Here is a 21694-nt window from a genome sequence, read left to right as displayed (position 1 = left end):
AGTTCCAAGAAAGATATTTGAATTCAGGGTGACAAACAAATATTTATTTTATATCCCCAACCGTTCCTACTATAATTACAAATATGTTAAGTACATGATAAATATTAACTAATTTCAAAAGACTGATTTGGTGGATAGAAAGGAAGAAAAAAAATGGGCTTTCATAGAATATGAGGCATCTGAACTTTCTCTGAATACTAAGAATAATAGCTTCTCATGGAAGCCATTGATGGTTAAATATTCAGAAACCACAAAATATGTAGACTTTTGTATTAACTCTATTTGTATATCTTAATGAAATAAAGATTTTCAACTTGGTAGTTAAAAAAAAAAAAAAAAAAGTGAATTTCACTAAATCAAGACTATCCTGTCTCTTTAAACTGAATGTTTAAGAAAATTAACTAGGGCTCAAGACCCAGAATAGTCCCCCCTCGCATTTGCTACAGTTCACTTGTCCCCTGTCTCCCAACTAGTTCTCATGGGTCAGGAATACCAACAGTGCTTTCCCAATAATAAATCTCCTTTTCACAATGTTAGGCCATTTCCTACCCTTTGACCAGGAAGACAGGTGAAAATTCCAAGTTTAATTTTCTTAGAATGGCATGTATTTCCTGATGGCAAGAGCAGGGAAGCTAGATTTTTGTTAAAACAGCAATAATAACAGTAATAAAATATTTGAGGGTTGGGGTTGTGGCTCAGTGGCAGAGTGCTTGCCGGGCATGTGTGAGGCCCTGGGTTCAATTCTCAGCACCACATAAAAATAAACTAATTAAATAAAGGTCCATTGACAACTGAAAAAATGTTTTAAAAAAATATTTGATGTGCACTAATTTTAAGAAAATAGTGTATACAATGATGGATGGTAGGAAAGGACCATAATAAGTCTAAGAGTAAAACAATATTCTGGAGAAAGAAAGGATTTCAAAAGGCAGAAATATATGGAAGTAACTGAAGGAAGGAAATAGAGAACCACATATACCTTTCTGTTTGTAGTCTAAACACAAGTGATCTATAGAGTGTATTTATCTTTATTATTATTGCCAGAGTACTTGCTTTTTGGTATTAAAACTCTGTGTGTGTGTGTGTGTGTGTGTGTGTGTGTGTGCATTTGCATTCAGGCATGTGTGTAAAATACACAAACCCAGCCTGGGGTGGAGACAGAACAACTTGTGTTTGTGTCTCCTCTCCAGAACTTACTAGCTATGTCATATTGAGCAAAAGCCTTGACTTATTCGAGCTTCACTGTTGTCTCTTGTCCAGTTAGGGTTATAATGGTATTGCCAGGAGAGAATTGCACTAGGAATCACTGGAAATAGTTCTGTGAAGTTCTGACATAAAAACTTTAAATTATTGAAACTAGTTGGAGAGCTGGGGGTGGGGCTCAGCAGTAAAGCACTTGCCTGGCATGCATGGGGCCCTCCTGGGTTTGATCCCCACCCACCACCACCACCACCCATAAAAAAAAGAAAGAAAACTAAAAAAACTAGGCTGATATTTATGGAGTCAATATTTTCTAAGAAGAAAATATTATCATCCCTTTATTTTTACAGATAAAGAACTGAGGCCAAGGGAGGTGAAGTAATTGAATCAAGGTCAAAACACAAGTCATAAGAGGGAGAACAGAGATTCAGGTCCAGGCAGGCCAGTGCCATAGTTTTTACATGGGTTTGGGTTGTTACTGTTTTGCTTTTGAGATGGTGGTCTCACCATGTTGCCTTGGTTGTCCCCAAACTCCCAGACTCAAGCCATCCTCCTACCTCAATCTCCCCGTAGCTGGGACAACGGAAACACATCACTGTGCCTGGCTTTGAGTCTGTATTCCTAACCAGTGCACCATTCCACTTCTTTTGGGTAATGCACAGATGCTATGGAGCTTGCTTTTGCCACAGACTTTTAATTTGATCTTTGTGCATAGCAACCTTTACACACCAAAAGGCATCAGTGGAAATTCCAAGCAAAACAAATTCATCTCCTTTTTGTTGAAGCTAAATGCGTAAACTTATGTGTTCTTTTTTAGGGGTGGCGTTGTAAGCACATTGTAATGGTAAATTTAAATTATCAAGAAGCAATTTTAATGTGATTACTACTTACTATTATAAAATTATTTCACCATTAAGAAAATTATTTTTTAGTATCAGGGATAGAACCCAGGGACACTCGACCACTGAGTCATATACCCAGCCCTATTTTTTTGTATTTTATTTAGAAACAGGATCTTGCTGTTTCTAAATAAAATACAAAAAAAATGTATCTCTAAGTTGCTAAGGACTTTGAACTCTTGATCCTCCTGCCTCAGCCTCCCGAGCTGTTGGAAGTACAGGTGTGCACCACAGCACCCAGCAAAAATAGTATTCTTAATGCTACTTCCTTCCCTAAAATCATCTTTTTTGTAAAATCACCATTTTTGTTAGCGTTCTCTTCCAGCCTTTGGAAACAATGTATTTATTTATTTAATAATAGTTTTCCTTACTTTTTAAATAAATTAAAATAATTCACCACTGAGACACACTCACCTAGTAGCATGGATTTGCATGGAGTGTGAACTTTAAAACAACATAGAAGTCTGTACTCATGATGTATTGATTGCATCAAAGCCATGACACTGATATCATGGGGGGGGACAGAATGGCATTATGCCCACAAAGCATGCAAAATTCCCCTACCAGCAACTTGGCTGGCATCCACTTAACAGGTGAGGAAGGAATTTTTTTAAATTCAAAATATATTTCTAATAGTCCAATAGACAAAGGAAGTCAAAGATGTGAGGGGAGAACAATTCAACACAGTCCTGCAGCCAAAAGTTATAAGAATTGTGATTCCTCTGTCTAATTAATGACCACAGTGACTGCCCCTTGCATAAGGCCTTGCACTGTGCACTTTCACAGGTAAGCCCCGGGACTTGGGCTCAGATAAGTGCACTGAAGTTCAGAGGCGGAAGTGCGCAGGGAATGAGCCAGGAATTCCAAGTAATCTGGATGATTCAGCTTCTATAAGGAAGCGCCTTGCCCCTAATGCCAGGCTATGAGATCATGCTGTCCCCACAAATTGAAGAGAGACAAGTTGCTGGATAAAACTTTAACTAAACTCCACAACTTTTTCCAGCCTCACCCAGAAGAAACAGAGTACACCCAGACCACTCATGTTCAAGTTTTAGGTTTGCATATGAAATTTTCTCTTTTTCTTGTATCTCGTAATTTTTTTTCAACTACTTTATGATGATTACTTCTGGAATAATTGAAAATGTTCATTCTGAGTATTTTTAAGATGAGCGGATGGTAATATGTGCCTCGGTCCACAATATCACCGCCAAAGTCCTGCCACAAAAGGAACTCCAAACAGCAATTTCATATCACCTTGAAGCTTGTAGTGATGTCCATACATGGCTTTATAGGGACACTCAGATAGACTGAGGGGTGCAAGTCCCCAGGTGCTCCACAGCCCAATCTTCTGGCTTTTTCCTACTGAAAAATATAAATGTAGGGACTTTATTATAGCAGAGGCATGGAGGGGGATGGGGAGGTTGCTCCATGTAGAGGGCTTGGCTAGCAGAATGAGGCCCTAGATTTAATCCCCAGGACCCCAATAGGAAGGAAGGACAGGGGGAAGGAAGGAGGGCAATGAGAGATTCTCAGGAAAAACTGCTGCTTGGAACTTGAAGAAAGAGGAAAATTAGATAAAGGAGCACAACTTTCCTTCTAAGCCTTAACCTTAAAGTTTGCTTCTACGCTTCAGTTGCATCTTTTAATCATGCGTGTGTATAACTTCATTAGACAAAAGGGAATAATGATTATCAATAATAATCAGCACTGTCAAATCAATGACTAGTATATAACATTGGTCACTTATATAATTAGCATCTTATGAGAAGAATTCTTTTCGATTCAGTGTTTTTTTTAAACACATACATTTGTGTATATGTAAAGTAAAAAAATGGAAAACTTTGAGACGGGGTCAGATTTTTGAGCATTTGCATATTGTAGCTAATTAACAACCACTGTAACATCATCCTAAGGGAAAAGCCTACTGTTAACTTATTATCTTTGATTATTGTGTATCATATTAAAATGACAGGCATCTTACAACATACAAGTCATCAGAATTTTGGAGGTTAATATTAAAAGCAATTTAGCTAAAAGTGTTTCTACCTTGGTGATAAATGAAATTTTACTCAAAGGGGGCATCAGTTTAGAGTATTTTTTCAATATCTCCCTTGAATTTAATGGCACAAAGATTACATGTAGGAGAGCAATAAATTAATTTTACTAAGTACATAAAAGACAAGGCCAGCTGCTCGTGAAATGAGCACAAACTCTGCATTCAACAATGAAAATATAATTATGTTTGTAATAAAATATAAGGAAGTTGCAGATATCTGTGCCATTTCAGGGATAAATCACCCATCCTCCTTCAGAACTGTGCAATTTGATAAATTATCCTTGAAAGAAGTGTTATTGGAGCCCTCATTTAATAAGCATGTTTGAGCTTTCAAATTAGCATGTAAATAAATGTAGGGCTATAAAGTTGTTGGTATGCCAATTGATTTCCTGAGGTCCCTCTCAGTAGAGGTCTCTCACTACATATATAATCCCAAGAAACAATTTAGATTCCTTTCAGTTATAGTGTAATGCATTTTCAAGTACGAATTTCTAGTATTTGAACTTAATTATTACAGACCTGCTGGAAATGTGCACACATTAAAATGTAATCAACCCATCTTTTTTTCTTCTTCTTTTTCTTCTCTTTTACCCTACAGGGTCCTACCTAATGTTACCCATGCTGGCCTTGAATTTTGATACTCCCACCTCAGCCTCCCAAGTAACTGGGATTACAGGCATATACCACTATGCCCAGCATTAATCACATTTTAATAACAAAAAATTAATTAATACTACATATTTGTACTGGGGTTGTGGCTCAGTGCTAGAGCATTTGCCTAGCAGTCACGAGGCACTGAGTTTGATCCCCATCAGCACATAAATAAACAAAAAACAAAAAAAATAAAAAATAAACAAAAAAAATTGTATCCATCTATAACTAAAAATATGAAAAATAATTACTACATATTTGTGCTTTATTTAACATGGTCTTCCTGGTTTAGAGCTTAACTAATGACTTTTATTAAAATGTACTTTGGCCAGGCACAGTGGCACAGGCCTTAATCCCAGCTACACTAGCGGCTCAGGAAGGAGGATCAAACATGGGAGCCAGGCTGGGCAACATATCGAGACCCTTAAAACAAAAAGCATTAGGCATGTAGCTCAGTGGTAGAGCACCTGTGGATTCATTCATAATCACACACACACAGTATGTTGTGTGTGTGTCACTGTGCGTTAGGTTAGTTCTAACTCTAAATTAGTAGTATTATTCCAACTATGATTATTTCTTACTAATCACAAAAGTGGGAGGCACCTTATCGTCATCTCTCATAACTGCCTTGTTTGAAGATGAAGACAGCAAGGGATGGAGATGTTGTCGGACTGGCTCAAGCCCTCTGTTTTTAGAGAGCAATATCCACCCGGGTGGCATCTTGTCTCAGATTTCTTCTACCACTGTCACCTCGTTGCCTTGCTTTCATTCATCTAGCCCAACTGTCTCTGTGGACAGGTGAAGTATCCCTTATCTGAAATGCTTGGGTACAGGAGTGGTTTAGATTTTGGAATTTTTTTTTTTTTTTTGAAGATTTGCATATTCTTAATGAGATATCTTGGGGATGGGACCCAAGTCTAAACAGGAAATTCATTTGTTTCATATGCACCTTATATTCATAGCCTGAAGGTAATTTCATACAATATTTTTAGTGAGTTTGTGGTTTGACTGCAACCAGTCATGTAAATCTTCCACTAGTGGCGTCAAGTTGTAATTGAAAGAGTTCTCGGATTTTGGAGCGTTTCAGATTTTAGATTTTTGGATTAGAAGATCCTCAACCTATATTATTAACTGGCAAAATAATTGTCAGGCATTACTTTGCTTGCTAGGCAAATGCTCCCACTGTGCTCTGCAGAGTTCAACAACTTGTCCTGTCTTCCAGCTCAGGGTTCTGAACTTCCTTTCATATGGTCAGAGTTCTTAGGACAGAGGACAGCCCAAGGATGGACACAACAGTAGGACAGCAAGGTGGTGGGTGCAGGAGGTTCCTAGAAGACACTTTTTAACTGTGGCTTTTTCATGCATAGTTGACTATCTATAAACTGATTGACACCTTTGGGGGTCGTCTTTCCACTGACTCATAATTTTTCCCACTCTTGAAAAAGGTTTCTGTACACCTAGTATTCTCTAGTTAAAGCTGAAAATTCAACTCATCATATTTACACAATAAAAAAAAATCCATTCTGCCTTGTTTTTAATTGCAAATTCTACTCAAGGGACTAGTTCTCCTGCTTAGGAGGCAGCCCCGTGCCTTCTCCTAGAGAAGCAAGTGCAGTCAATTATGGTAATGAAATGTCAATAAATATAAAAATTTAATACAGTCTGCTCTGGGTGAGTGGCAGATGAGGACTTGCCTCCCAGACAAATTTGCTGCTGCTGCAAATATTAAATGCACCTAAAAGAGTATCTGGTTGCCTGAAAGCTCTTCAGTAAAACAAGGACGGAGCGGCAGGTACCAACTGAGCTTTCCCATTATGCTGTAAACGAAGCAGCAAAGCCAGTACTACCCCTGACAGCCATCCCAACATCTTAACTTATTATAAATTGAGCTTCTTATGTCTTATGTCCCCAGGAATAATCTAAGATCAGTGCCTTGCAGTGTTTTTCTTTTTAATGATACGGGGAATAAGCTATTTTTGTTTTGTTTTCCAAACCAGGGAATTGTTCTTGTAAATAAGGTCACTGCTGTCTTTAGAGAGAAAGAGAGAGGTGTTCATTTGATGGAATCTAATGGGATCACCTGAAACGAGCAGGTTTATGTCATAGCTTTTAAGGAAGCAACATGCTAATGAATACTGGAAATCTGATTTTTGGTTATCCACAAGCATATACTCTTGAACCAGGATTGTGTTAAAATGTGACCTCAAAATACAGAGGGAATGCGACTCAGCCTATATTTTCCTCATATACTGGCAATTGTCCTTGTGTGCAAATAGAACGCTGTATTGGTTCATATTTTATGGGCAGTATATTCTTTCTTTCAACTTGAGTTAAAAATATTTTCTGTGACAATGTAACTTCACAAGAGAAAGAAGGTATATATACTTGTAAAATTCAGGCTATCAAAACCTGTTCCCTGCAAAGCTCATCCCATCCCCACAACTAGATGTAACAGATTAATTGTGATTCACTGTATGATAATAGGATGTGTCTAAGCTACTTTCAAGGGGAGAGCCCTCTCTGGTATAAGTCTATATTGCAGTCTGATTTTACCCACATGCTTAACAATCTCAAGTGAAATATGTATTTCTGATTCTAATATTTGTGAAAACTTATTGCAGGTGGACTATTCTATAATCGCATCGCAAGCCGGGGCCACCCTCAATAACCTCATGAGTCACGCACAGGAGCTAGTGGCAAAACTTCGCTCCCTACAGTTCGATCAACGAGAGTTTGTGTGTCTGAAATTCTTGGTGCTCTTTAGTTTGGGTAAGAAATCCTTTTCTCATGCTATACAACCTAACATTACTCAATGATGCCAAATGCCAAGTCAAAATGTTTTTCTTCCACCAAGATATTGCCTTTCCTTTCAAATCATGAAATCTTCCCACATGAATATATCTAGCCACAAAAATATATATTTCTACTTGATTCCTCACCCATTACTGATAGGTGGGAATGTGGAAAAGAAACTGTTCAATTGTAGTCCTGGGTTCCTTCCATAATGAACAGAGAAGCAATAGACGAAACCATGACAGAAGGCTGAATTTAGATAGCAGAGCAAAGATGTGTGGTCTCAGATTTTCCCCATCTTCCTGCCATTGAGCATTCCATGTGTCTTTCTTTTCCGCTTGCTACCTATTTCTTCTTTTATTCTTCTAATATGTGGATGGTAATTAAAAGCCTGTTTTTTTTAAGTCTCTATCAGGATTAACGAGAGCATGTTTATAACCAGATGCAGCACTATGCAAGCATAAAGGATGACAGTTGTCAAGGGGAAAGATGCTTCTTTAGAAAGCTTTAGAGAAGAAAGATAACTAAGCAAGACAGATTAGCTAAATCAAGGTTCTCAGTGAGCCAGTTGAGAAAAATCACCACTGCTTGGAATAAAAAAAGGATTAAGGAGATGGATTTTTATTGACTTCAAAGGAACAGATTTTTCTGCCTGTCCCTTACTTGATTTCTGTATTTTGTTGGCTTAATAAAGCCAACTTAAATAAACTTTTTGCCAAGTCCATTTATTCTTCACTGACAGACGGCTGAGGGAGGCAACTTCCCTTGAATGAAAAAAAAACACAGAAATCAGATTTACCAACATGTGTTTTTTCTTTAGTCTTTAGTTATAAGATAGTTGTGAATTCATATCCCAAGAAATAAAACAATAAAACACACTTCGAAGTAAAACAGATGTGTCTGCTCTCCGAATTGGGCACTTTAGTCTTAAAATGCCTCTTGACAGCACTGTACAACTGTTGCTAATAAAGGAATAGTTTGAAGTAATGGAACCAGGGTTAATTTTTCACATATAGTCAGCATTTCAAATACAAAGAACATTTTCATATTTGGGAAAGTGCAATAAATATAGCATAAAGAAATGTTATTGAAAATTTAAAAAGACAACAGAATTTTATAGATGTAGTGTTCAAAGGTTTATAATGCCAAGGCTAGATCCTGTGTGGTTTCTATATTAACCACAATAAGCAGGAACATTCCAGTCAAGGAAGTTCACGTCTGTCACCCAAGAGCAGCTTTCAGAGAGTCAAGAGGAGGATAGCATAGGCCTGCTTGCTGTCATCTCCCATGTTCTGCTTTATGGAAAGATCTCGGTCTTTGCAACCTAGTACATTTGATCAGTAATTAAACAGAAAATGGGGTAATATGTGAGTAAGAAATCTTATGGCAACTCAGTGATAAAATATTTAGAGAGAGTCCTCTCACTTCAATGGTATTTTAAATTAGTGGGAGAACTACATTACATTTGATGATGTGCACATTAACCACAAGCCACCTTTTATTTTTACCACTTTTATCTTGCTTAATCATTTTTCAAAATTATTACATTCTCTGCCAGTCAATAGGGGATGGAGAGTGGGTCTGAAAGGCTCTCAGCCTTTGTACCTTACAAATTGTCTTCTTGAACCTGTCACATGCTCCTTCCTTCATTGAGCTGTTAGGGGGGCATAGGACACCCATGAGCTACCAGCAAAGGTGTGCTGATACCCTGGTGACTTGTGTAAGGAAGACAGGACAGCATGGGTTTCAGGTTTGGGTCAAGAATTCACTTTTAAAGAAAGAGGGAAAATGGAACTCATTGTAAAATACAGGTGGTTTTTAGCAGAAAACTTTCTTCCCCATAGCAACAATATATAACCTTTTTAAAATTTTTTGACTTTATTGAATTATGTAACTAATCAACCTTTAGATTCCCAGACTTGCCCCCAAACACCTCTTCTACCCATGATTGGTAATGAAATTATACAGGGCCACCTGCGAAAGCCCAGTCCAAGTCCTCAGCCAGGTATCTGCTGACCCAAGTCCTCTTGAGTCCTGAGCCCCCTTAACCTGAAGCCAGATAAGTTCTAGACCCAGCCCAACCTTGAGCTTCTTTCATGCTGAAGAAAAATGAGAATTTTGTGGAATTAGAGGCCAGAGACTCCGTTGAAAGAGGGCTACAGCAACATTCTCATGTCAGAGATGGACTAACCTTCTCTCCGCCATTTATTTACTGGTGCATTATAGTTGTACATAATGGTGGGATCCATTATTACATATCATATTGGCCAGTATCGTTCTCCAGTATTTTCCCTTTCCCTTCCTCCCTCTCTCCCTGGTCCCTTTTCTCTGCTCTACTGATCTCGCCTTGATGTCATGCGATGCCCCTAAGCCTTTGTTTTTGTTTTTCCTCTTTAGCTTCCACTTACAAGGGGGAAAAAAATGGCCCTTGACTTTTTGAGTTTGTGTCGTATCACTTAACATAATGTTCTCCTGTTCTACCCATTTTCCTCCACATGACAATTTCATCCTTCCTTATGGCTGAATGAAACAACATGTTACATATATCACATTCTGAAACAGCCTTTTCCAGATGGATTTGGTGAGAGGAGATGGGATGTGATCCTGAGCAGGTGCAGCGTTCTAACAAAAGAACGGTCAGTTTAAAAATTTGAAGGCAAAAGAGAATAAGATGAGTTGGGGGACCAGGCACAGTGGTGCTTGCCTGTCATCCCAGCTTCGAGGGAGGCTGAGACAGGAGAATTGAGGCAGAGCCAGCCTGGGCAACTTAGAGAGACCCTGTCTCAAAATTTAAAATGGGCTGGTGATGTAGCTCAGTGGTAGAGTACTCACTAGCATGAGCAAAGCCTTCAGTCCCCAGTGCTGAGAAAAGATGCCTCGAGGGAACAATTAACAAACGAATACAGCACAAGGGAAGCAGCAGGTGCAGCTAGAGAGCTAAGCAAGAGGCTGGCCATGGAGGAGCAGGCCCCAGACACATTCAGCACATACCCATTGAGCACTTGCCATCTGCCAAGCATCTCAGTAGGCACTGTGGGTATAGTGTCAGCAAAATTAGGTGCCATGGCTTTTATTCTGTAGGCAACTGGGAAGCATAGCAGAGCTCTTAAAATGGGGGTGGGGTGGGTAGCTTCAGTTGATTTGTTCTTCTTTAGCAATGTGGAAAGAGGTGGTTTTAATCCCATGGGGGTGGAAAGGAGATGAGGGATATGAACAGCCTATTGGTTGTTGGAGGTAGTGACAAAATCCAAAAGGAGAGGTTGAGGGTGAGTCTTTAATGTCTGAGTATTTAGTCCCCAGAATCAATTGCTGATCATCTGGGTCAAAGCAGGTTCCAGGCGCAGCTATCCTCCCTCTAAAAGTTGTTCTCCACTAATGCTGATTCCTGGTTCCGTGAAAAGTTAAAGGACAGGACTGAAATAAAAGTCCACTGGAGTAAGTGTCTTCAGTTCTACTGTCTACTCTCCTCATATGGAATCCATTTGCAGACATGAATGGGTTAAGCTGGTCAAAAATGGAAATAGAATAGAAATATGCCCTCTCTCCCAGTATCTCTCAGTGTTTAATATAAGACTCTGGAGGCTTGATCTCTGTTGAGCACATTAGTTGTAATATGTTCTTATGATCTTGCTAAGTTACAATATTTTGTTGCCGAACTATGAGATACCATATTTTTCACCCATTGATAACTTGGCAGAAAAGGAAATATTCTAAGTTGGCCAGTTAAAATTGATGACCCAAGAGGGACCAAAATAGAAACTTTAATGTTTATTTATTAGTTCATACTCCCACCTTCTTCTAACAAGGAATCAAAATGAATGATGAAAAGAAATTGACTGTCTGTCACCCATCAGTGTAGTAATAAATCTTATAAAGTAAGTGTAGGCATCCTGAACCTCAGTATCATGGATGCATTTTAGATAAGTAGAAATTCTACAAAATATTACTTCCCCGAAACAAGGGCAGAAATGGAAAGCAGTCACTTGGTTTTTATCTGTGGTATCCTGAATAATATCATTACATGTTAAAGTCCATCAGGAATATTAATATGGCTTAGGTCCTCAAAGCAACGAGTGACCAGAATTGCCAACCAAGATGTTATTCTGGCCTAGAGAATGACCTAGCTTGGAGATTCAGTGGCTGGACTCTGACTTTTGTTGTGACCTAGGTGGCAAAAGAAAGAAATATAAGCATATGACATCCTGTTCCCTTAGTGAGTATCCTTGATTTGTTATAAACTATTCTCTTTGAAATACTTCTATAAGCACTTTTTATGTTTAAGTGAGTTACAGAGACTGTTATTCTCTTTGAGGGAATTTCCCAAACCTAAAAACTGGACAATATTTACTTCAAGTGTCTTCGAGACTCTCAAGTCCACTGAAAGGATCTGTTCGCTTTGTAAATGTTTCTGTTTTCCATTGCTTTAGACCGAGTCCCCATTGAGGTTAGAAATTGCCCTTTATGTTTTTCTTGTACATCAGGTTTCTAGGACATTGCTTGGTACACACAAGGACCTAAAAAATATTTACTGATATGATGCATGAATAAGGGGACTTATTTAAACTCAGAGCAAAGTACTTGTGATTGGTAATAGGAGATTAATTTAGCCAAAAAGTTACCTCCCAAGTGCAGGTTGGTTCTATGAGACAAGTTTTTTTCAAAGAGGTCTCTAAAACATGTCTCCTCAAATTAAATTAAATCTAGCTGGGCACAGTGGTACATACCTGTAATCCCAGCTGCTCAGGAGACTGAGGCAGGAAGATCACCAAGGCCAGTCTCTGCCAAAGTGAGGTACTAAGCAACTCAGTGAGACCCTGTCTCTAAATAAAATACAAAAAAAAAAAAAAAAAATAGGGCTGAGGATGTGACTCAGTGACCAAGAACCCCTGGTGGGGTGGAGGGTGGAAATATTTCTACTTTTTCCAGGTTATGAGAGCAGATGCCTATTTATACTCTTTTTGGAAAGCTAACTTTACAAAGAATGTTAATGATGAAAGGTAGCAATGCCATGCATGTCTGTGGCAAGCAAATTCAAGGCCAGAGACTTTTTTTTTGCTAAGTAACAGTAGTCGAGGCACATTATAGAATTCCTCTGTGGCATCAACGAGAGCCCTGTTTCCAGTAAACTGCATGAAGAATATCATATTTTTGTTCCTGGTGGTAGACCTTTGCTTCATACCCAATTTTGATTGGTTGTGGCATTTGATGGTACCATCACACAGCCTGGGACCATGGCCCAGGGAAGGCAGGTTGTGCTCATCTTAGGACCCATTCAAATGGTCCCAGCAGAAAGGCTGTCTCCTGTGTGGTGCCCTCACCTGCCTGCCACCTGAGCCTTTTCTGAGGAGAATCACTGGATGTGCAAAGAGCACAACGTGAGTGTCACGCTGAGGGTGGAGTTGTTCGCTTCCTCCCCAGGTTTGGTTCAGGCTAGTTTCAGGCCACAACACCTCCATGTTAAAGGAGTTAGGTCCATTATCTTAACTGTAAGTGTCGTCTAAGCAATTGTTGTACTGTCCCAGCATAACCAGTATTTGTGTGACTTGATCAACAAGTTAGAATGGATTTTAAAATGGACCCAAAGATTTTGAAAGACCTTTAAAATCATACATGGGTTAAGAAAGAAATGAGGTATTGAAGGGCAAAGCAGAACATTTTTTACCTTGTCTGTTATGGCTCCTTTTAACCCCCTGAGTCTAGCACTAAACAAAGGGGGGCTCTGTGGTGAAGTCCGGGCCTTTTATCTATCAAATTATAAACTCTGAGGTTCATGAACACAGTGCATGTTTTATCCTTGTATACTACCTGACAGATATGGGTTTTTAATAAATATTTATTACATTCATGAATGAATGCATGCTTTTCCTCCCAACTTCCAGGTTTTAAAAAAAAATGTAATGGGAAATACAAAAATAGAAAAAAATTTTTTTTTCAAAAGAAGGAGGCTAGAAAATAGATCCCATGTATAAATATTAGGGGATTTGGCATTTTTATGTTAGAAAGAATGTAAGTGTTCACATTATGAAGGGGGTTATTTTATAAGGAAAATGAACATTAGAAAGCCATTTTCCTTTACATAGAAAATAATAAATGGAATTAATCCTTAATGATCAGCATTTAGGTCGTATTTGAAATCATGGTATTAGGCTTGTCAGATATCAAAATGAACCATAGAAGGAAGTGCCCTGTCCTTCAACAGTGTTGTTAAATATCTTCATGTGAGTAAACCATCCAGTTTCTTTCCCTTACAGAGGGAAGGGACATGAGAGAATGTCTCCCTAATTCTGTAGCTGAAGAAACTAAACCGGATGACTTACTCAACATTTTAGCCTCAGCCAGGTCTAGAACCAACAACTCCAGTGTCCCCAGTGTTTCTCCGCCCCAGCATAGTGTCCTATTCAGAGACATTTGAACTCATCAATCAGTATTTGAAAAATACTGTATACTTACTAAGGCACCATTTATACAGACAAAATGATACAGGAAAAGACGATCATCTGAAAAATGTGGACCAAGAAGAAAACCAACCTCTTTTGGGGATAGCAAGGGATTCATTGACATGAGTTTTTGATCTTTACTGAACAGAGTCGGTCCTTAGTATCCTGGGAAGGAATTGTTTCCAGCACCACTACCTGCCCCACCAAAATCTGAGGATGCTTAAATTCCCTACATAAGATGCGTCCTATATAACCTACATGCATCATCCAGCATACTTCAAACCATCCCTAGATTACTTAAAATACCTAACACAATGTCAGTTATAAGTAAATAGTTTTGATACTGTATCGTTCAGGGACTAATGACAAGAGAAACGTATATAAATGTTCAATACAGATGCAGTTTCCCCATGCCCAGGGGCTGTTACCCATGGATAAGTAAGCTGAGCTTAATTACATAGCTTTGAATTCCCTAGGTTTCTAAATATATCATGAGTTTTTGTTTGTTTTTATCTCTGTGTGAATTCTGGATTTCAGAGCATCAGAGTGCTTGTAGAAAGCCTTTGCCTTAAAGTCTCCAAAGACTTCCTTTTTTTAGCTTATTGTTGCCTCTTAGGGTTGACATTTTTTTGGACCAGTCAGTAGACATTAAGAAAGCTAAGTGAGGGATGGGGTTGTGACTGGCATGTGTGAGGCACTGGGTTTGATTCTCAGCACCACATATAAATAAATAGATAGATAGATAGATAGATAGATAGATAGATAGATAGATAGATAGATAGATAAAATTGATCCAAGATTTTTTTTTTAAATAAAAAAGAAAGCTAAGTGATCATGAGCTCTAATTACTTATATGTCTATTTTAGCATCCATTTTAACTTTTTGAACACAGCTAACTTTTTGGTTGTCTTCTTCCTTTCTGGAGGGCATGGCTATAATAAACTCTAAAGTTAAAAACAAAAAAGAATGAAAGAAAAAGTATAGCTGAACATATCAATCTGATTCATGGGAATGAAGTTCCTTGGGAAGGAATGGGGACTGTAGGGAGGTGGGTGAATTTGTAGGTTCTGTCCTCAGCTAGAGTTTTCTACTTTCCCAAAGGGTTTGATCATAATCTGCTCATGTAATACGATGTTGACATTGTTAATAATAAACAAAATTGCACTACCTTTACTAGTGATTGATTTAACCTTCAGGATGAGAAAATTTATCAGCACTGGTTAGTTTTTGAATAGCCTTTATTTTCTGATGTGGTAGCTGTTTTTTTCCTTATTTGAGTTTTGTTTAATAATTTTTCTGCTTTGGCATTTAAATAAAATCTAGTACTTGTTTTCTCCTTTACCCCCCACCCCCACCCCCAATTAGTCCTCTGGCTTTCAGTAGCAGAACCCAGTGAAGGTTCACTGTTGAAACTTTCCACAGAGTAATTAGTGAAGCAGAATGCCAGTAGGTGAGACAGGCCTCAGGTGCCCACATCACTCAGGGGTAGATTTAAGACTCCAGCACAACCTATCATGTATAGGAATTTCATCAGGGTCAAGACTACATATAGATAAGTATATACATGCATGTGTGTATACATGCTTCATTTGCAAAGTGAAAGCTTTGTAAATGGGCAAAGAATTGCAGAGGGATTATTGATCCCCCATCTCACTTAACAAGAGGCAATCAGGGCTTGTAGAAAGAGTAAGCCTCAAAATCATTAAGTGTACCATACAAAAGGTTCCTGTTTAACATGTCCTGGAAAACCATTCAATCAGAGCCCCCTTCTGCCTGCCTGTGAGTCTTATCTTTAAGGGGGACCCCTCCCTTTTTTTTTAGACAGGCTGGTGTGTGCTCTGCTGTGAAGAGAAAATGCGTCGCCATACACAGCCTCTTTTTTCCTTTTGCCACCCCTGGGAAGGATACCCTAATAGTGCAGCATCGAGCACAGACTGGTGCTTTAAAGTGCAATTCCATCTCCTAACCCAAGACCAGATGTCAGCGAGGCATCAGAGTGTCGGTCATCAAGAGGGTTTTCTGCTACCTCTTGTATGGAGTCACTGACGATGGGCCAGTTGTGGGGCTGTTCTGGCTGGGCGGTATTCAGGCGTCATGCATCCTGCCCTTCCTAGGCAGTAAACCTCCGTGGGCACTGCACGTGGGCATGCAGTCGGAGTCCGGGTCCTTCCTCTCAGCACTTCGGGAGTGGCCTGTCAACATCCTAGACATGCCTTTGGAAAAGGAATGCACGGGGACACTTATTTCTACATACTTATCCAAAAGAGGCCCCCCACAACTTGTTGAGTTTGTGGGAGTTGGTTTTGGGTTTTGTTGTTGTTGTTGTTGTTTTTGTTTTTTCCTATCAAACTAAAGGTCTGTGTCTAAGGAAAGTAACAGAAACAAAGGGAGGAACGAATTAGCCATTTGCATTTTCACAACATTAAATTCAGTTATTAAACAAGGTTTGGAAACCCAACTGAGAAATTTGATCACAGCGATTAAACTGTTTGCAACACCTAAAGCAAAATGACCTACTGCTTCCCTCTTTGACTCCAAGCATGGCCACTCTGAGGGTGCCACTTGATACAAATACAGCTGTTCTAGAAAGTGAAAGAGGAATCCTGTTCTCAGGCCTCTGTGGACAGCCTTGCTCCAAAAGAGCCGTAAAAGGTTCTGAGAGGTTGAAAACTAGTAAACTCTTCTGTTTGTACATCACAATTTATATCTGAATATTAAATAAAAGTGATCTTGCATCAGCAAACCCCATTCTTCCCATTGCTTGGTGACTGTCCTTCCTAATGCTGGGCACAGGGCTTGCTTTAGTTCAGCCTTTCTCCAAATCGAGTGCACAATCCCGCACACACCCACTGTGTGGGACTGGCTTACAGAGTCTAGAGATACTGTGTATTCGCCTCACATCTTGACCCCAGGGTTTTTCCTCCGTGGTTCCTCCTGAAGTCAGATAAGCAAAAGAAATATCCCCAGGGTTTGTCTTACAATTAGCATGCAGCCTCGGTTTTTACCTTTTCATTTGTGATATTCTAATTTAGAAAAACACTCACTAGACACTTGTCAAGCCACCACGCATATCTTTATACTAATGCCTTACTGGTCCACAAGCAGCTGAGAGCAATGCTGGCAAATAAGCGTTCCCTAAAATTGATGTAATCATTTGAAATTCAGAGAGGATTGATTAGTATTCAAGAGATGCCTCTGTTCAATATTTACACCATAGAGATTTGGCAGAAGCAAATAATGGCACATAAAGTTGATGCTTGTCTTAATTAAATGCAGTATAATAGGTGTTGTGTGGATTTCTTTTTTCTTTCGGTGAGCAAAGCAGTTTAGCAATGACCCTATATAATTCATTTTGGAGTTCTAAGTTTGAATGTAATCAATATGTATTTACAGCCATGGAAGAAGTGATTATCATTTGTTATCTGCTGGCACAAGAATATAATTGCCTAAATAGCATTTATTTAAGCATATTTCTGAGTAGCTTATGTCTAAAAATGTTTATTATATTTTAGCTATTAATACTAATATTGTCACTTTGCTAACTGCTGCTGTTTAGTGAAATGATTTTTCAGAGATATACTGGCCCAGCACATCAAGAATTACCAGCAAGGGAAAGGAAGTGAGAGTGTCATTTGCTCTGGATGACATTTCTCCTTGCTTTAGCTGAACTGTTAACATCTCAGAATGAAGGGCTTACCTTAGTGCTGTGCGGCAGAGGCTTGTGGGTGATATGCCGACTTGGGGCCTGCACACCAGTGACCTCTGTTCACCCCAGAGCTTTGGGTCTCTTCAAGAATGGAGCAGATCCATCTGAGTCATTTGTGAAAACTTCCTTCCAATTTGTTGATAACACTGAAGTCTCCGATCTTGGTTTCTGCCTGTGTTTGGTTAAGAGGGTTAAATTCCAAATGGAACCATCTAATCCAGGTAACAAGAAGTTATCTGAAAGTAAGAGGCGTTTTGTCATCTTGAAATGTTAAATTCTACAAAACATATTGAGCACTGGTTATGCAGAGCCTTCGTGTTCTGCAGCATAGGAATTGGCAACACAGCCTAGAGAGAAGAAAACTCCTCAATTTGATAAGAACTTCTCCTTGAACCCTGCAGACAGTGTTCAGTTTAAGCACTATGCACCAAGGGACTAGTCCAAAACACCACTGCCACCAGCCACACTGCGGGCACCTTTCTGCTTCCTTTCTGTTCCTTCTTTCCTCTGAAGCCATGCCTGTTCCACGCACACGTTTCCTTCAGTCATATTTTATCAGTGAGAAGCCATTTGTCAATTCCCATGTTACACAAATCTGGCAGCTATCAGAGGTATGAAAAGAGAGTGGGGGAAACTGTGCAGGGGTCACCTCCTGGAGCCTCACCAGGGCACTGTTCCAAACTCAGATTTTGAACAGCAACTGCAGCCTCAGCTCCAGAGAGACCAGATTCTAGAACATTAGCCTAAAAAAGAACCTGCTGTGTAAAGGACCTGCAATGTTGCCAAGCCTACACCTCTCATTCCTACGCCACAAAATTGAGGCTAACAGAAGTTAGGTGACTTGTACACAGTCACATAGAAGAAGAATTTGATTTTGAATTGAAGTTACTGGACTCTCTGCAGAAAGGAGCACAGATATGGAGTAGTCATGGAAAGAGTGTTTTTGCATTATTTTGAGAAAAAATTTGACCTACATGTTTCTTGGTTGTCCTTTTTAACTCAATCTAACAATTTCATCATTGTGTTGTGTAAAAGCAATTTCTCAGAAAAGAATGGAAGGCACATTGCATTTTACTATATTAGGGCCTCACTGTGGATGCTCAATTATGTGATCCTGAACTTTGAAAGACAGCAATAGTACCTTACTAGGACTCTCCCAGCTTTGCTAGGTCCATTGGCCTATGTACCATCCCTAAACATCAGCATGATAATACCAGAGCTCAACTCTGCTGATTTCTGTCTGGTTCCCAGAGGCGGAATGACCACATTATAATTGTGTATCATTTTATCCCAGCTTGGTTATATATATAAGCATAATAGGACATCTGAAACAATCCTCTCTTTGCACTGTTTATCCTAAGAGAAAATAATTATTCTTGTAGTATTACTAAAATCTATGTAGGCCTTTTTAATTTTTCTTTTCATTGTGGTAAAATCTATGTAACTTGAAATTCACCATTTCATTACAGTCAAGTACATACCAATTGTTGTTCAACCATCCCCAGTGGACATCTGAGAATGTCTTTCATCTTCCAAAATGAAAATTCTGTGCCCATGAAATAGTAACTCTGCACTCCCTCCACTTCCTATACCCAATATTCCTTTTTCTATGTAGGGTGGGTGGTTTCATTTTTGTTTTTTGTTTTGATTTTGGGTTTTTTTGTTTGTTTGTTTGTTTGTTTTTTGGTACTGGGATGGAACCCAGGGGGTGCTTTACTACTGAACTGCATCCACAGCCCTTTTATTTATTTTTTTGAGACAGCAGGTATGTTGCTGAGCCAGGCAACTTCCTGCCTCAGCCTCCCAAGTCGCCAGGATTATAAGCATGAACCACCATGCCTGGCTCAAACATTTTTACTTGAGAAGAACACGCCACCTCACATTTTCCTTGCATATATCATAGCATTAAAAGTTACAGTTGTTCTACAGAACTTGCATGGCTGACAAGCCCAAGCCCACATAGCTAAAAGGCTGAGGATCCCATGGTCCAAGCCAATTTCACTGACTTAAGACCTTCTGTCATCACTCTGTACCATGCAGCAGAGAAAGACTCATGACTTGTATCCGAAAGAATAATGTGCAAAGTAAGGAACGAGGAAAAGAGGAGGCATCCATGGCTTGTTCTCACTATCGAGGTAGTACAGCCTAGTGATCATGCCTGCCGGCTTGAATTCAGACTCTTGTTCTACTGCATCCTTAGGTACTTACATCAGCTTCATTTCCTCATCAGTAAAACCAAATACTGATCTACCTAGCATCACAGGGAAGAGTAAATGCAGTAATTAGGATGAAGAAGTTAGTACGATGATACCAATAAATGATTATTATTCCAAACAACTGTATTTACATCAGTGAAAGTTATATCAGTGGATACTTCTTATTGGGCAATGCCTCTTCTTCAATACAATCTGTACATCTTTGGTTTACAAATGATATAAAGAAGCCCTTGCTGGGTGCAGAGGCACATGCCAATAATCCTAGTGCCTCAGGAGGCTGAAGCAGGAGGGTTGTAAATTCAAAGCCAGCCTCAGCAACTTATAGAGGCCCTAAGCAACATAGTGAGAAATAAATAAGGGTCAGGGATGTAGCTCAGTGGTTAGACTCTCCTATACAATCCCAAATCAGATCCAAGTCAGATCATAGTCCTCTGCCCATGTTGGTATAAGCCTAGGTGGTGAACCCCTGCCCAAGGGGAGTAGTGGTCCCCCACCTGCTCCCTGGATAATCTTTAGTTAACTTGAGCTGCCTGAAAAAGTTATCATTCTCCTTTAGACTTGCTAATATCTAGTCCATAAATCTAGTAGTTTAATAGAAATTACTATCTCAACCACAAAAATGTAAGATTTTTTACCTAGAGAACTTTATGTCTTTTGGAACTAGCACTCTGGATAACTTACTCATTTGAAAGGAATTGTTGGAATTTGAGAACTGAAACCTTCTGGAACTTTGTTCTTTCATAAAGTTAGAAGTAAATGATCAAAAGTGATACAATGCCCCATTACTATTGATTATTCATAGTTACTATTTAACAGTAATTTCAGCAGCTTCTTCCCTCACCTCGCTATCTTCCAACTCTGAGAATTGCGTACAGTGGGAGAATAAGGAGTAGATATCAGAGCAGTAACTTCCTCATGTTTTAAAATAATTTCATAGTTCAAAGTTGTAAACTTTGAAGTTCAAGTCCAGGGTCCTTCTGCCTCGATGCAGAGTAACAAGAGCATGGCAACTCCCTGGCTGCTGTCAGCACTCAGTAAGCTTATGCCAGTCCACCATAAGCCTCGTTCTCACAAATGCTAGTACCTGCCTTGCAGGATGTGTATGTGAAGTTCATCTTTCATGTCCCAGTATGAGATTCCCTTCTGTGAGAATCTCCCCCTAATATTATAGACACTCTCATTCCTTCCTCGAAGGTCATGCTGCTTCTTACACAAGTCCCTGCTGATCAGAGTAGTTTGTAATTCTTTCATAGGTTCTGCAGCTAGAACGCCAGCTTATGTTTTTTTCTGTATTCCTCACACTTAACATCGCGTCTGCACTATAGTTCCCAATGAAAAGCAATACTTGCTTTGTTAGCATGTTCAGTTACAATAGCTACATGCTTCTGTGTTCAGTGAGCAGAGTACCTTCAACATGTTGTTGCCAACCCTCACAGTAAACCAGAGAAGACAGGGGTCATTAGCCATTCTTGCTTTATGAGCAGAGAGGTGAACTACACAAAATCACCTAAACTATTAAGTAGTAGAGCTGAGATTTGCACACTTCGAGCACCCAAGTCCAGATTTTCTCTATGACTCACTACTTGTTTTCTCATTTATCTATGGAGTATGTAAACTATAAGGCACTATGCTAATGATGTCATTTATGATGATCGTTACCCTTTCTGCTTAGACCCATCAGGGTCTGGACAAAATCTGGTCCCTTCTAGCTCTTACTGGAATGTACAAGGACTGAA

The 21694-nt window shown here is 39.3% G+C and overlaps 1 protein-coding gene across 5 annotated transcripts in view; it reads left to right on the top strand.

Moving 5' to 3' along the window:
• The window catches only part of NR5A2 (nuclear receptor subfamily 5 group A member 2), a 134651-nt gene that overhangs the window by 77787 nt on the left and 35170 nt on the right, over positions 1–21694 (top strand). For all 5 annotated transcript variants that reach the window (XM_079106046.1, XM_079106043.1, XM_079106045.1 and 2 more), the window contains one exon: positions 7428–7575. In XM_079106046.1, the coding sequence (XP_078962172.1) occupies positions 7428–7575 (148 nt within the window). The remainder of the gene's footprint in view (positions 1–7427; positions 7576–21694) is intronic.

Source organism: Sciurus vulgaris, assembly GCF_902686455.1.
Source record: "Sciurus vulgaris genome assembly, chromosome: 12".
In the NCBI taxonomy this organism is placed as follows: Eukaryota; Metazoa; Chordata; class Mammalia; order Rodentia; family Sciuridae; genus Sciurus; species Sciurus vulgaris.
Note: the sequence above shows the minus strand (reverse complement) of the source record. Positions and strands in the feature narration are given on the sequence as shown.